The sequence below is a fragment of the Psammomys obesus genome, unplaced genomic scaffold, assembly GCF_907164565.1.
Source record: "Psammomys obesus unplaced genomic scaffold, mPsaObe1.curated_primary_1811, whole genome shotgun sequence".
NCBI classification, from domain to species: Eukaryota; Metazoa; Chordata; class Mammalia; order Rodentia; family Muridae; genus Psammomys; species Psammomys obesus.
Window position 1 is genome coordinate 48,009,926 of NW_026585504.1, and position 11,763 is coordinate 48,021,688.

Here is an 11,763-nt window from a genome sequence, read left to right on the forward strand (position 1 = left end):
CACACACACACACACACACACACACACACACACACACACACACACACCTACTACCTGTGGAATGCGTTTCAAGAAACTAAAACAAATGTCAGTGATGGAAAACAACATACACCAGACACAGACATCAAAGTAGGCCCCAGGGTCAAAGGAGATGTATTAGTTACCTTGAAACCATTGTTCTGAACAAAACACCTGATAGGACAACTCAAGGGAATAAAGAGTCATTTTTCCTTCATAGTTCTGAGGTCCTTTGAGGCTGCGGGGCATGGTGGCGAGCGTGATGGGACACAACGGTCAGTCCATCTCACGGAGTGGGAGGCAGAGCCAGGGACTCCAACCACAGACCGTGCACCCACACCTTGCTCTGTTACTCTCTCTAATCCAGGTGCCCAGTTACAGGCCTAGAATTCTAAATGCAGGCAAGTTGTCAATGGAGGGTAATGATCCCGGGAGGTGTACTCAAATCCACTGTAATTATAAGAAAGTGTGATTTAACTTCCTCCAAAAATTCACGAGGCCAGACTTTCACCCTCTGACGGAAGGATGTGTGGGATGTCAAATCCAACCCCAATGTAGCAGGCAGCAGCCATGCGTAAATACGAGCGCGTGAGTGTCTGGGGGTGTGCGCAGCAGGGCTGCCACACAGGGTCGCCACAGGTTTCATAGTCTAAGTGTGGAGGGGTTGTCAGTAAGGCAGGGTCATCATGGTTTAACCACCGTTTGTTCCTGGTATTGGGGACCAGAGAGGAGTCAGGGATGCCCGTGCCTGAGGAGGTTGCAGGGAGGACTCAGTGAGTCACAGTTCTTTTTCTTCTGAGTCAGGGATCAACTGGCACACAAGGCCTGAGCTGAAGGGCTTGTTTTATTTCTTTTAGCCTTAAAAAGGGGCATTTTTGCTTGTGCTTATCAACACTTCTAGAAACCTTTCAATAAACACAGACCCCCCCCCCCATGAAATTCCTAGAACATAAACAAGCTTGTTTCTGTGCAGCCATCCTGGGAAGGTGTGTGTGTGTGTGTGTGTGTGTGTGTGTGTGTGTGTGTGTGTGTGTAAGTGCAGGTACACACGGAAGCCAGAGCTCGACACTGGATGTCTCCCTTGATCACTTTTGATCTTTATTCAGTTTTGATTAAAGATTCATTTGTGTGTGTGAGTGTGCGTGTGTGACACATACCCGTGCGCATGCACAGAGGCCAGGAGATGGTGTCAGGTGACCTCTTTTATTACTCTCCACTATTGCTTTGAGGTAGGCCTTTCCCTGAACTCAGGGATCCCGTTTTCTCAGCCAGACTGGAAGGTAGCAAGTCGCAGCAATCCTCCGTAGTCCTGTGCACACACTGGGGTTGGGGTCAGAGGTGCATGAGATGTCTGGCTTGTTATGTGGGTTCTGGGTCCTGAACTCCATTCCTCGAGGTAAGGTCTGAGGACAAGAAAACTTAAACTAGGAGGATCGGGGGGGGGGGGTCTAAGAAGGTGTTCAAGGTTGGCAAATGAAAGTTACGAAGGTTGGAGCACCTAAAAATTTAAATGGTGATTAAAAAAAGTGATTCAAGGTAGATAAGGGAATAAAAAAATGCTTCAGATTCTTCCCTTCACTGGGCAACTGCTGTATGGGGACTTCCAAGTTCAGAGCTTTAACATTAATCAACGGAGCTCTGATTTGGTCTAACTCTGATAAAACATTCCACTACAGATCCACTATCATAGTCATAAGCTCAAGGTTTTACATTTTCTTTAGTATAGACTTAAAAGTGCTTCTCATTGTGCTAAGAAAAAAAAATCTACATAAATACTCCCAGTCTTCCAGAGAGAGGGCAAAGTGCTAATGCTTTTAACCGAAATCATTTTACTGTAGCTTTTACTATGACTCAAAGGTGTGAGTCAACTGCTCTTTCTACACTGCGGATCTCAGTCCAGGTTACAAACAGAGGTAATGCTGACATATCTAAAATTCATCTATTTTTGTAAACTTAGATCCTGTAAGGTTCAGGGAATTCACTCAAATCCACTTCAAGTGGACTCCAGATAAGTACTGTCAATCAACAGTTTGTTTCCCTACTGGCCTATTCCTGAGGGTGGGATCTCTCCCCTTCTCCTTGGCTTTGGGACTCTCCCCTCCCCAATTGCCAAGACTACAGGCCTAAAAGTTTCAAATGTACACCCAGAAAAAAAAAATTTCTCCCTAAACTGCTTAACTTTATCTTCTGTCCCATATACATATGGGATATACATACATACATATATATATGTATGTGTGTGTGTGTATATATATATATACACACATATTTCAGCATCCTGCCAAGTCCAGGTGTTTCCTCAAAACCTGCTTTCAGGAAAGCTCCTAAACAGCTATCCACCGGTTCTCCAGTCCACCCTCACAAACTGCTTCAAATGGAACTTCACGTCCCTAGCCCCCAATGGTCCTACAGAGCATGGACAGCAATCTGTTCTTCCCTTACCTGGCCAACTTTACAGCTTTTGGATCCCCAAAAACCCATGCCCCAATATCAGCAGGAAGTAGTCATATACAATTACATCACCCCTTATTTATTCATTTATTGTCAACAAAAGGCTGGGATGTTGGGTTTCAGACTCGAGATAATTGGCTGAGGTGCCCATTTAACATACCAAAGTGGATCTGGCCTCTAGGTTCTCCCGGCATCCCTCAGTCCCTACCTGACTAAGGCATAGTTGGCATACCCCACCCTCTACTCTGAACTCCCCAGAGGCTCTTTTCTATATAATCCAAACATTTTGGTTCTGTCTCTGTCTCTCTCTGCATTTCTTTCTCCTCTCTACCATCGTGCTTTCTCTCACTGCCCCACTTTTCTGTCTGTCTCCCTGTCTGAACAGCACCTTCCCTGACCTCCTCCTGTGAAATCAGTGAACCTGCCAAGAGCAGGCCCCAATAAACCTACCTTTATATACCTTTAATTGGACTTGAGTTGGCTTATTTCATCGGCAGAGAAAGCCTGTCACCCATGATTGCTCAGGAAGCACTTTTTTTTTTATTATTTTATTTTATTTTTATTTTTAGTTACAATTTGTTAACTCTGTGTCCCAGCTATATCCCGCTCCCTCATTCCCTCCCCCTCCCCAACTCCCTCCCTGGTCTCCTCCCTGCCCTTTTCCAAGTCCACTGATAGGGGAGGACCTCCTCCCCTTTCATTTGCTCAGGAAGCACTTTTAACCACAGAGTTATCTCTGCAGTTGTTGCCCTAAGTTTTTGAGACTGTCCCTCACTGGTCCTGGCACTCACTGGTTGGCTAGATTGGCTGGCTAGCCAGCACCTGGGACCCTTCTATGTCTGCCTTCTCAGTAGTTGGATTGCAGCTCATGCCACCACACCTTGCTCTGTATATGGGTACAGGGGATTAGAACTTAGGTCCTCAGAGGGCTTGCTTCTGTCTCACACTGACTTTAGGAGGCCTCTCTCTGCTCCCTCTGTCTTAACAAGGTGTTTACCTGAGGGGTTAAACTCCTGGCCACCAGAACACATGCCCAAAAGGAGTTCCACCCTTGCCCCTTGCCAGTTGTATGATAGCAGGTTTGTTTCTTAACCTGTGTATGCCTTAGTTTCCTTATCTTCCCGGAAAGTGGAGTGGGTGTGACAGATAAAGCTAGCACATGAGGGGCACACAGGCGGGGTCAACATTTGGCAAGTGCTTTCAATTAGTTCAGTAGTCACAGCCTATTGTTAATGTACTACTGAGCACAAACCTTTTCATGAAAGCCATGGTCTAACGCAGCAGCTCCCTACCTTGATCAGGATGGCTGGAAGAAGGTGATGAGCCTCAGGTGGCTGGGACCTACCCTCAAGCTTCTAACTCCGGTGTGAGGTTCCCACAGCTGGATAATCCTTTACCGCCTGCTAGATCTCAGGCCCACAGTTCTTGCTCCACGGTCCAGATCCTACCAAGTCCAGTCTCTGTCTCTGGCGAGGCAGTCAAACACTAGCCTAGATAAGACTTTTCTCAGGTATGCTCCACCAGCCCCACCTCTGTCCCTTCCACCCCTTCCTCCCTCTTCTCCTCAGAATCCTGAGTATTGGGTCAATGTGCTGACTAGTTTTTGTCAACTTGACAGGAGCTAGGGTTGACCTGAAGAGGCTACTTTAGTGAGGACTTGTCTCCATCAGATTGGCCTGTGGGCATGTCTGTGGGGACAATTTCTTGATTAATGGTGAATGTGGGAGGGCCCAGCTCACTGTTGTGGCGCCACCCCTGGGCAGTTGGTCCTGCGTTGCCTATGAAAGCAGTCTGAGCTGCTAAACCAGGAAAGAGCATTTCTCCATGGTTCCTGCCTTCGCCTCTTCCCTCAATGATTGTTGTGACTGGCACAGGTAAGCCAAATAAACCCTTTCTTGCCCAAGATGCTTTTGGTCAAACTTTTCTATCACAGCAATAGAAACTAAATTAGGGTATCAAACACCAAACTCCCAAATCTTCCCTTCAAAGCCATCCTTCTGTGTGCTCAATCTCAGACAGGCGGAAGCATGAGAAGAAGGCTAGATGGGATAGGGTAGGGGAGATGGGGAGGGAGGTCCTGAGCTCTGGGAGGTCAGAAACTGTAAGTTTTGACTGCAATACCCTGGGGAGCTTTAGTTTTGCTGTTAAGTATTAAATGAGTGTCAACTGCCTTGAAAGGGGGAAAAAAATTACCAAGAGGTTCAAGAGCATGGCAAACCTAGGGGTAGGGAAGTTGTGGGTGAACAATCTTTTAACAATAAAAATATTAAAATATAGATGACATTGACTCATTAAAGAACAAATTTGGGGGACTGGGAGACATGTTGGAGCTAGAGGTGCTTTATGCTTTATGGAAATTCCCTGGAGTTGTTGAGGACAGATGTGAATAATTCCACCGAACATGGGGGCTGTGACCTTGCCTGTCTAACTGGATCTGACAGAAAAGAAGCAAAGGGGCCTGGATATAGGCTTCAAAACTGCTGTGTTATAAGCCAGACACTTTCAAGTTGGGGGCTCACTGCACTGGGATCAGTGGGATCCCAGTGAGCCCAGCTCACTGGGCTGGGGATCAGTGCTTGCTACACAAGCGTGGGGACCTGGGTTCTCAGGGGCAGCAGGGCCTTCCACATCCGTACCTCCGGCACTGTGTAAGCTGGCTGCCAACCCCCCTCCAGGCTAAGTGAGAAACTCTGCTTCAAAAGAATAAGGTATCAGAGGCAGTCCCTCTTCCCATTACTATGTAACCCCCTTGGACACTGAACTGCCATGGGCTACATCTGTGCAGGGGTTCTAGGTTATCTCCATGCCTGGTACTTGGTTGGAGTATGAGTCTCTGGCAAGACCCCTGTGTTCAAATTTTCTGGTTCTGACATAATCTGATTGGCCTGCTCTTTGATCCCCTCCCCCTGAGCGGGGAGCAGCCTTACCAGGCCACAGAAGATGACAATGCAGCCACTCCTGATGTGATCTGATAGACTAAGATCAGAAAGGAGAGGAGGACCTCCCCTATCAGTGGACTTGGGGAGAGGCATGCGTGAAGAAGGGGGAGAGAGGGTGGGACCGGGAGGGGAGGAGGAAGGGGCTTATGGGGGGATACAAAGTGAATAAAGTGTAATTAATAAAATAAAATAAATGAAATAAAAAAAAGAATAAGGTGGAGACTGATAGACATATACATCACATTCACTCGAAAAGAAAAACTGAATAAAGTAAAATAAGAAATGTAACTATGGAAACTATAGGGAACTGATCCACTTCCCGCTTGGGAGACCGGGCAAAAACCCTGGCTTAGCTGAGCCTGCCTGCCTGCAGACTGTCGGCTGCTCCACACCCCGTTTCCCCATTTGCTCAGTTTAGGCGACACATTCACCAAAAGCTAGAGTTGTTCTTCCTCATTTTTAATGGAAAGTCTTCAGATTTCCGCCAGTGCAGGGAAGTGGCGCCTGTACTCCTGACTCTCTGAGCAGGAAATGTAATAGGCTCCATTCCTCCGGTGGGCTGAAAGGGTAGTTTTTGGAGTCAGTTCTTCCTGAGGCTGGCCGTGGACTTCCCTGTCACCTGTTGGCTTCGGAATTGTTTTCTCGGTGGAATCTAGGAGGGGCTAGGCAGAGAGGAAAGCAACAGCGATCTGCCAGGAAAATGATCACACAGGCGAGAAGTCCTGGTCCAATGTAAACATCCTTGCCCAAGGGCGTTTAGGAGGCTGTGCTCTCCCCTGGGCTGGTGCGGGGGATCTTAGGTCAGCTCACACCTGCTCTGCTGCTCTGCTTCGGGAGATCACGCTGCGCTTATCTCTGTCTCTTCAGTGGGTTCGGAGTGAGGCTTTCATCCTGGTTGTCTCATCCCCAAACACCTCTAGGGCAGGAAATGGCTCTGTCGGTTCCAGAGCACACAGATACCCCAGGCTGGTTCTTGGGCCTTTAGAATGTTCACCTCCAGTTGGGCAATACTAGTCAACACTTTAAACATCACTATTTTTTTTTGTAAGGAAAAGTTTGTTTTCACATGAACCTGAAAAAGCTTTGATTTGAACTTAAAGATTGCAAAACATACAATGCAAGTGGCAAACTATTTGCCCCGCTTTTTTTTGTTTGTTTGTTTTGTTTTGTTTTAATGCCCGAGAACAGCATCTGCTGCTGCTCGCACCACAGGCGTAGCCAGCAGCTCTGAAACTGGCCCCTGCACTCAATTCTGCTCGCTCTATTGCCCTGACCTGATTTGAGCCTTTTGTAGCTCTTCCTTGAACCAAGGCAGAGGCCTCTCTGCTGGCCCACACCAGCCCTGGCTACTCCTTCCCCTTGAAACCCAGATCTGGTCAGGTCTCTCTCCGGCTCACGTGTAGCAAGATCATATCTAAATATCTCTACTCGAACTTAAAGCCCTGAGTGCCTTCTCTCCCTGCCTGACACCCTCGAATCCAGGAACGCTGCCCTCACTAGCTCCAGAAAACACTCCAATAAGCCCCCTGCAGTTCCTGGCTGCCCTAGAAGACAGGCTCCACTGCCACATCTCTTCCCTGGACACTTCAGGTTGGGACACGCCACACTGAAAATGCTCCCTCTTCACATGACTAGAATTCTGCTCTCCTAAGGGGGCTCTGTCCCTTGGTCTGTTTCTTTTAGCCTGTTACAGTGTCAGTGTAGGGCTGTTGACCTTGCTCTAATAAACACATGCATTTAACCTATTTTCTCCTCACTTCTTGAATGCCCTGTGCTGCACGGAGCAGCCCCTCTGGGAACCAAAGGCGGAAGGTTGATGGCAGCCAACAGAACGAAAGCAGAAACAAGGTTGTCATCATCCAGCTGAAAGAATGTGTTTCCACATGCTGACTGCGGGTTCTTCGGGCTGCTTGTCAGAGAGAATGGGAACATGCTGCTGTGAGAAGGGCAATGCCAGCCAGCCCTGTGGTGACTGACAAAGGCAGTCCAGGGCCTTGGGAGTGTGAGGTGGGGAGGGGTGGAGATGAGGAACGGGGGTGGGGGGCATAGGACCTGGAAGGGAGCACTGGCAGGAAACACACCTTGTTCATCTCTCAGAATCAGGACAGAGAACACCCACAGGACTTCCAACTTCAAAGCACCTGACCAACTTTGGAGGGACCAAGCCTGTTGGCAGACGCCCACAGCTCCTTCCTGGTTCCTCTGGCCTCAGTGTTTGTGGGCAGACAATATGAACTGAACTTAAACTGTCTTTCTAGCGGTAGATACTCAAGCATCCAGAGAGATGCCTACAGAAAACTCGGACAAGGATGCGACTGCAGGAGGAAAAACTGCCCAGTCAGAAGCCTAATTCACAGTCAGAGATATACAGTGGTGAAGGTAGGCATGTCCCTGGGGGTGAAGAACAGGAAGGTGCAGGAAGCAGGAGAGAAGCCACCAGTTCTTGGGAGGTTAGGAGGAGATGTCAGGCATGATACATGGACATAGCAAGAACTATCAGAGCAGTCACAGGGAAAAATCACAGACATCCCTAGAATCCATCAAACACCTGAGGAGGAAAAGTTCCTCACTTTCCCCCTAGGCATTCCAAAAATAAGAAAATTCAACACGGGACTTTTTTCCTGATACTTCCACAGCAAATAAAGTTCACTCTACACCTTCTCAAAACAGCACTCTCTATGAGAGATCTGAGTCTGGAACTCCCCTTTCCAGCGCCTCATAAAACAGTGATTTATCAACCTTCAGAGACTCAACTTTATTGTTATCGTTTTCCTGGTGTAGGAACAACGGCTGGGTAGATAATGAAAAGGCAAGCTCGTGGTCCCCGATGGAAGCACAGAATGTTCCTATGACAGTCTAGGAGGCCAAAAGGAAGTAACAGGAGAGGCATCTTCTACCCATCCACCTAACTGCGTGCCCATGTTCTCAAACAAAAAGCTAATCCATACCCAGGTTTCTGGGCTAAAATAAGAAGGCGTGGCAGAGCACAAGTGTGGCCACACCCTAGGGGATTTCCTTGGAAGGGTCCCCAAAGGCTCTTCCAGAGCCGACTTGTGTGTAGTCCACTTTGCCACCTCACTTAGGGCCGTGTCTGAGTTATCTCAAAACTATAAAGGTTTAATACCTCATCTGTTTGGTGCGTTTCCTGAATTCAGGGCCTTGTGCTAATCTGTAAGGTCATAAACACTGGTGGTTTCTCATTGGCAAGATCCCTTTATGTCTAAACCACACACACCATCCCCTTGACCTAGAAAGCTTTCTTCCTGACCCACCTCTTGGATCATTTCTTCTCTGACGCTTGATTTCCCCACCCTTCAAAGACTTCACTAGAGAAAACTCTTCCTCACAGAGCACACCTTCTCCCTCCTCCTGCTCTTCCTACTTCCCCTTCACCCCTCCTCCTCTGAGCTTTTCTCATTACACACTTCTTTATTACCATTACAGCTTCTCCCATTGTCCTTGCCCTTAGACTGTAACCTGGGCAGATCTAATTATGCGTCTGTCCTGTGTCTTAACAGCATGTTTTACACTCTGTAAGTGGCCGTTGATGGAATCAGCCCTGAGGCCTTAGGTAACCTGGTGCACGCCTAGCTGTCTCAGTGACAACTGTGCAAGTGAATAAAAAGCCAAACTACCAATATAAAACTTAAAAATTTAAGGACATAATTTCATTAGCGCTGAAAACAATCTGAGTTGCAAATACAGGCAAACAGATATACGAGAGCATGGGCTTCCACTGGGTAGGCTGGACACAGACAAGGTACCCAAGGGCACCTGGGGCCAGTCACCTGAGTGGAAATGGTCAACTCAGAAGCCTGCTGTAACTAATGCTCGCTGTGAATCTTCACCGAAGTCCCGCCACTTCGTGGCAAACAACCTGCCACTAAGCTTGCTGAACTGAGCCTCGTCCTCAGATCCACAAGGTGGAAGGACAGAGGTGACTTTCAAGTGGACCCAGTGGTTCTCAACCCTCCTAAGGCCGAAACCCTTTATTACAGCTCCTGGTGTTTGACGGCCCCAAGCATAAAGTTATTCTTGTTGCTACTTCCTAACTGTAATTTGCCACTGTTTTCAATAGTAATATCTAATACGAAGGATTTCAGGTATGAGACCCCTGTGAAAGGGTCATTCGACCGACCTCCAAGGGGGGTGATGAGCCACAGGCTGAAAACCATTGTGAGTCTGACCCCTAGCTCACTACTCACAAATAAAGTTTTTCCTGTCACAAATTTTAAGAAAAGTATGGAATTAAAATGGCTAAAAAAAAAAAAAAAAAAAAAAAAAAAAAGCAGAAGGGAAATAGAAGTTAGAGACAGGACGATCTGAGAGACGAACTCGGGCTACCTATGGTCAGCCCATTGTGCCCGTGGATTCTGCACACCATTTATTCGTCTGCTGACCACAGACACGGTTTAAAAACCTGTGACTCTGTTGAACATTGCAGCAGCTGTTGCGGGCTACTGCCCTCTAAAGAAGACAGCCTGACAAGCCAGCCCCACACAGCATGTACACTTGTCACCCTGAGGTGAAAAAAGCCAGTGCGAAGGCTGGAGATGGAGCTCAGCGGAATTCCGTCTTCTCATGTACCAGGCTCCGGGTTCCATCCCCAGCACCCCACGAAGCCAGGCAGCGCGTACATGCAGACACACATACATGCAGAAGAGGGGAGGTACCAGCTGGTTTCAAATGCTATGCTATTTTGTTACTGGAATACAATGTGTGTACTTTTTTTCTTTTCCTTTTTGCTGTGTGGTCAGGCAGCTTTTTCCGGGGCAGCTAGCTATTCACTGGAGATCCAGGTTTTTTGGGTTTGTTTGTTTGTTCTGTTTTGGGTTTTTTGTTTTGTTTTGTTTTTCTTTTAAAAAGGGTAGTTCCATGCCCCACCTGTTGAGTACTTCCTTAAACAACGTTTGAAGTGCTTAAAATGATCGATTCCATTAGGTCCTTGCATCTCCCCTCAGCGCTCGCGGAGCACACTCGCGGAGTCTTTACTAGAACGCTGTTCTGCTCCAACCTCGAACACGGCACCATTTCTATCCTGACCGTCGGCTGAGCTGGCCTTAACCTCTCTCCTCACCCTCAATACAGCTAGGTCTCCCCGGGCAGTGACATTCACAGGAGCTTAAAGGGGAATCTAAAACTGCTGAGCCAAGAAACCTCGCTGACATTTTTCCTTCCCTCAGAGGAACTCCAGCGTGAAGCGTTGCGTGTACAGGCTTTGCCACACGCAACAGCTCGGTCCACCGGGACAGAAGGGAACATTTGGCTGCCACACGGAACCAGCAGGACCCCTCAGTTGCCAGCAGCCCAGCAACTGGAAACCAAGCTCCCTCCTTATCGAGAGCTAGCAGCTCCTTAGGGTAGAGGCAGGGGATGGACCCTGAGGGGGTTTAGGGATCTGGCAGCTCTTCCCGTGAGAAAATCTGCCTGCAGAGAGGAGATTCCCCACACTGACATTTGCCTCCCCCTCTAGGCTGCTGCTGGTGCCCGATGACCCCCAGAAAGGCCCTGAGTACTGTGCATTCCAGTTACACCTTATGGCCATCGCCGCTGGGCCCAGGTCCAGCCCAGGTGGAAACAGGGACTTGCGAGGCTTGTTCCTGGCATCAGGAACAGCTCGCGGCTCATCACTACCCCTACTTTCTGCCATTGCAAAGACATATTTCATCCTAACATGGTCAAAGGTTTCTAAGCACAAGCAATTCCTGCCGCTCCACGAGTTGTCTGTGGGGAGGAGGGAGGAGAAACACGCGAAAAGGAAAGCTTCTCAGCTTCGCGGAAGGAAGCTCCAAATTCTACCTTTCATAGCACAACCGGTGCCCCTCTCCTACAGCTCTCCACCTTCGCCCGGGGAGACGGAGGGACAACCAAGTTAGGGGAGGGTGTGGAGGCCAGGTCGGGGGCTGCGCTCCCACGGACTCACGCGGACTGAAAGCACACCCTCGGGGTAGCGGTTTGGGGGAAGGGGCCACTGGCACGGTCTGTACTTACGATCTCGCTGAGTGTCGCGGAGACCCACTGCGCTAGCGGGAGGAGCCTACCAGGTGCGCCCGAGTCCCCGGGTGCCCCCGGAGCTCCGCGCTCCGCAGATCCCGTGTCCCGGAGCCGGGAGTCCGCAAGCCTCGCCCGAGCCCCCAAGATCCTTCCAGCCACCTCTCCTCCACGCTGCCGCTGAGGTCTGAGCCCCCAGCCCGACCCCCGAGTCTCGGCTGCGGCGCCGAGGGAACCCGACCCGGCCGTGCGGGTCCTTACCTGCAGCGGGACGAGCAGCGCGCAGAGCGCCAGCAGCGGCGCGGACGGCTGGCGGCGCCGCCGGGCGCGCGGGGCCATGGCGCGGTGCGGGCGGGCTGGGCGC

The 11,763-nt window shown here is 49.3% G+C and overlaps 1 protein-coding gene across 1 annotated transcript in view; it reads right to left on the reverse strand.

The window, feature by feature from the left end:
* Tnfrsf11a (TNF receptor superfamily member 11a) overlaps positions 1–11,738 on the reverse strand; it is a 61,904-nt gene extending 50,166 nt beyond the window's left edge. Inside the window, exon 1 of the mRNA XM_055603085.1 lies at positions 11,661–11,738. Within this exon, the coding sequence (XP_055459060.1) occupies positions 11,661–11,738 (78 nt within the window). The remainder of the gene's footprint in view (positions 1–11,660) is intronic.
* Between the last annotated feature and the right edge of the window lie 25 nt (positions 11,739–11,763).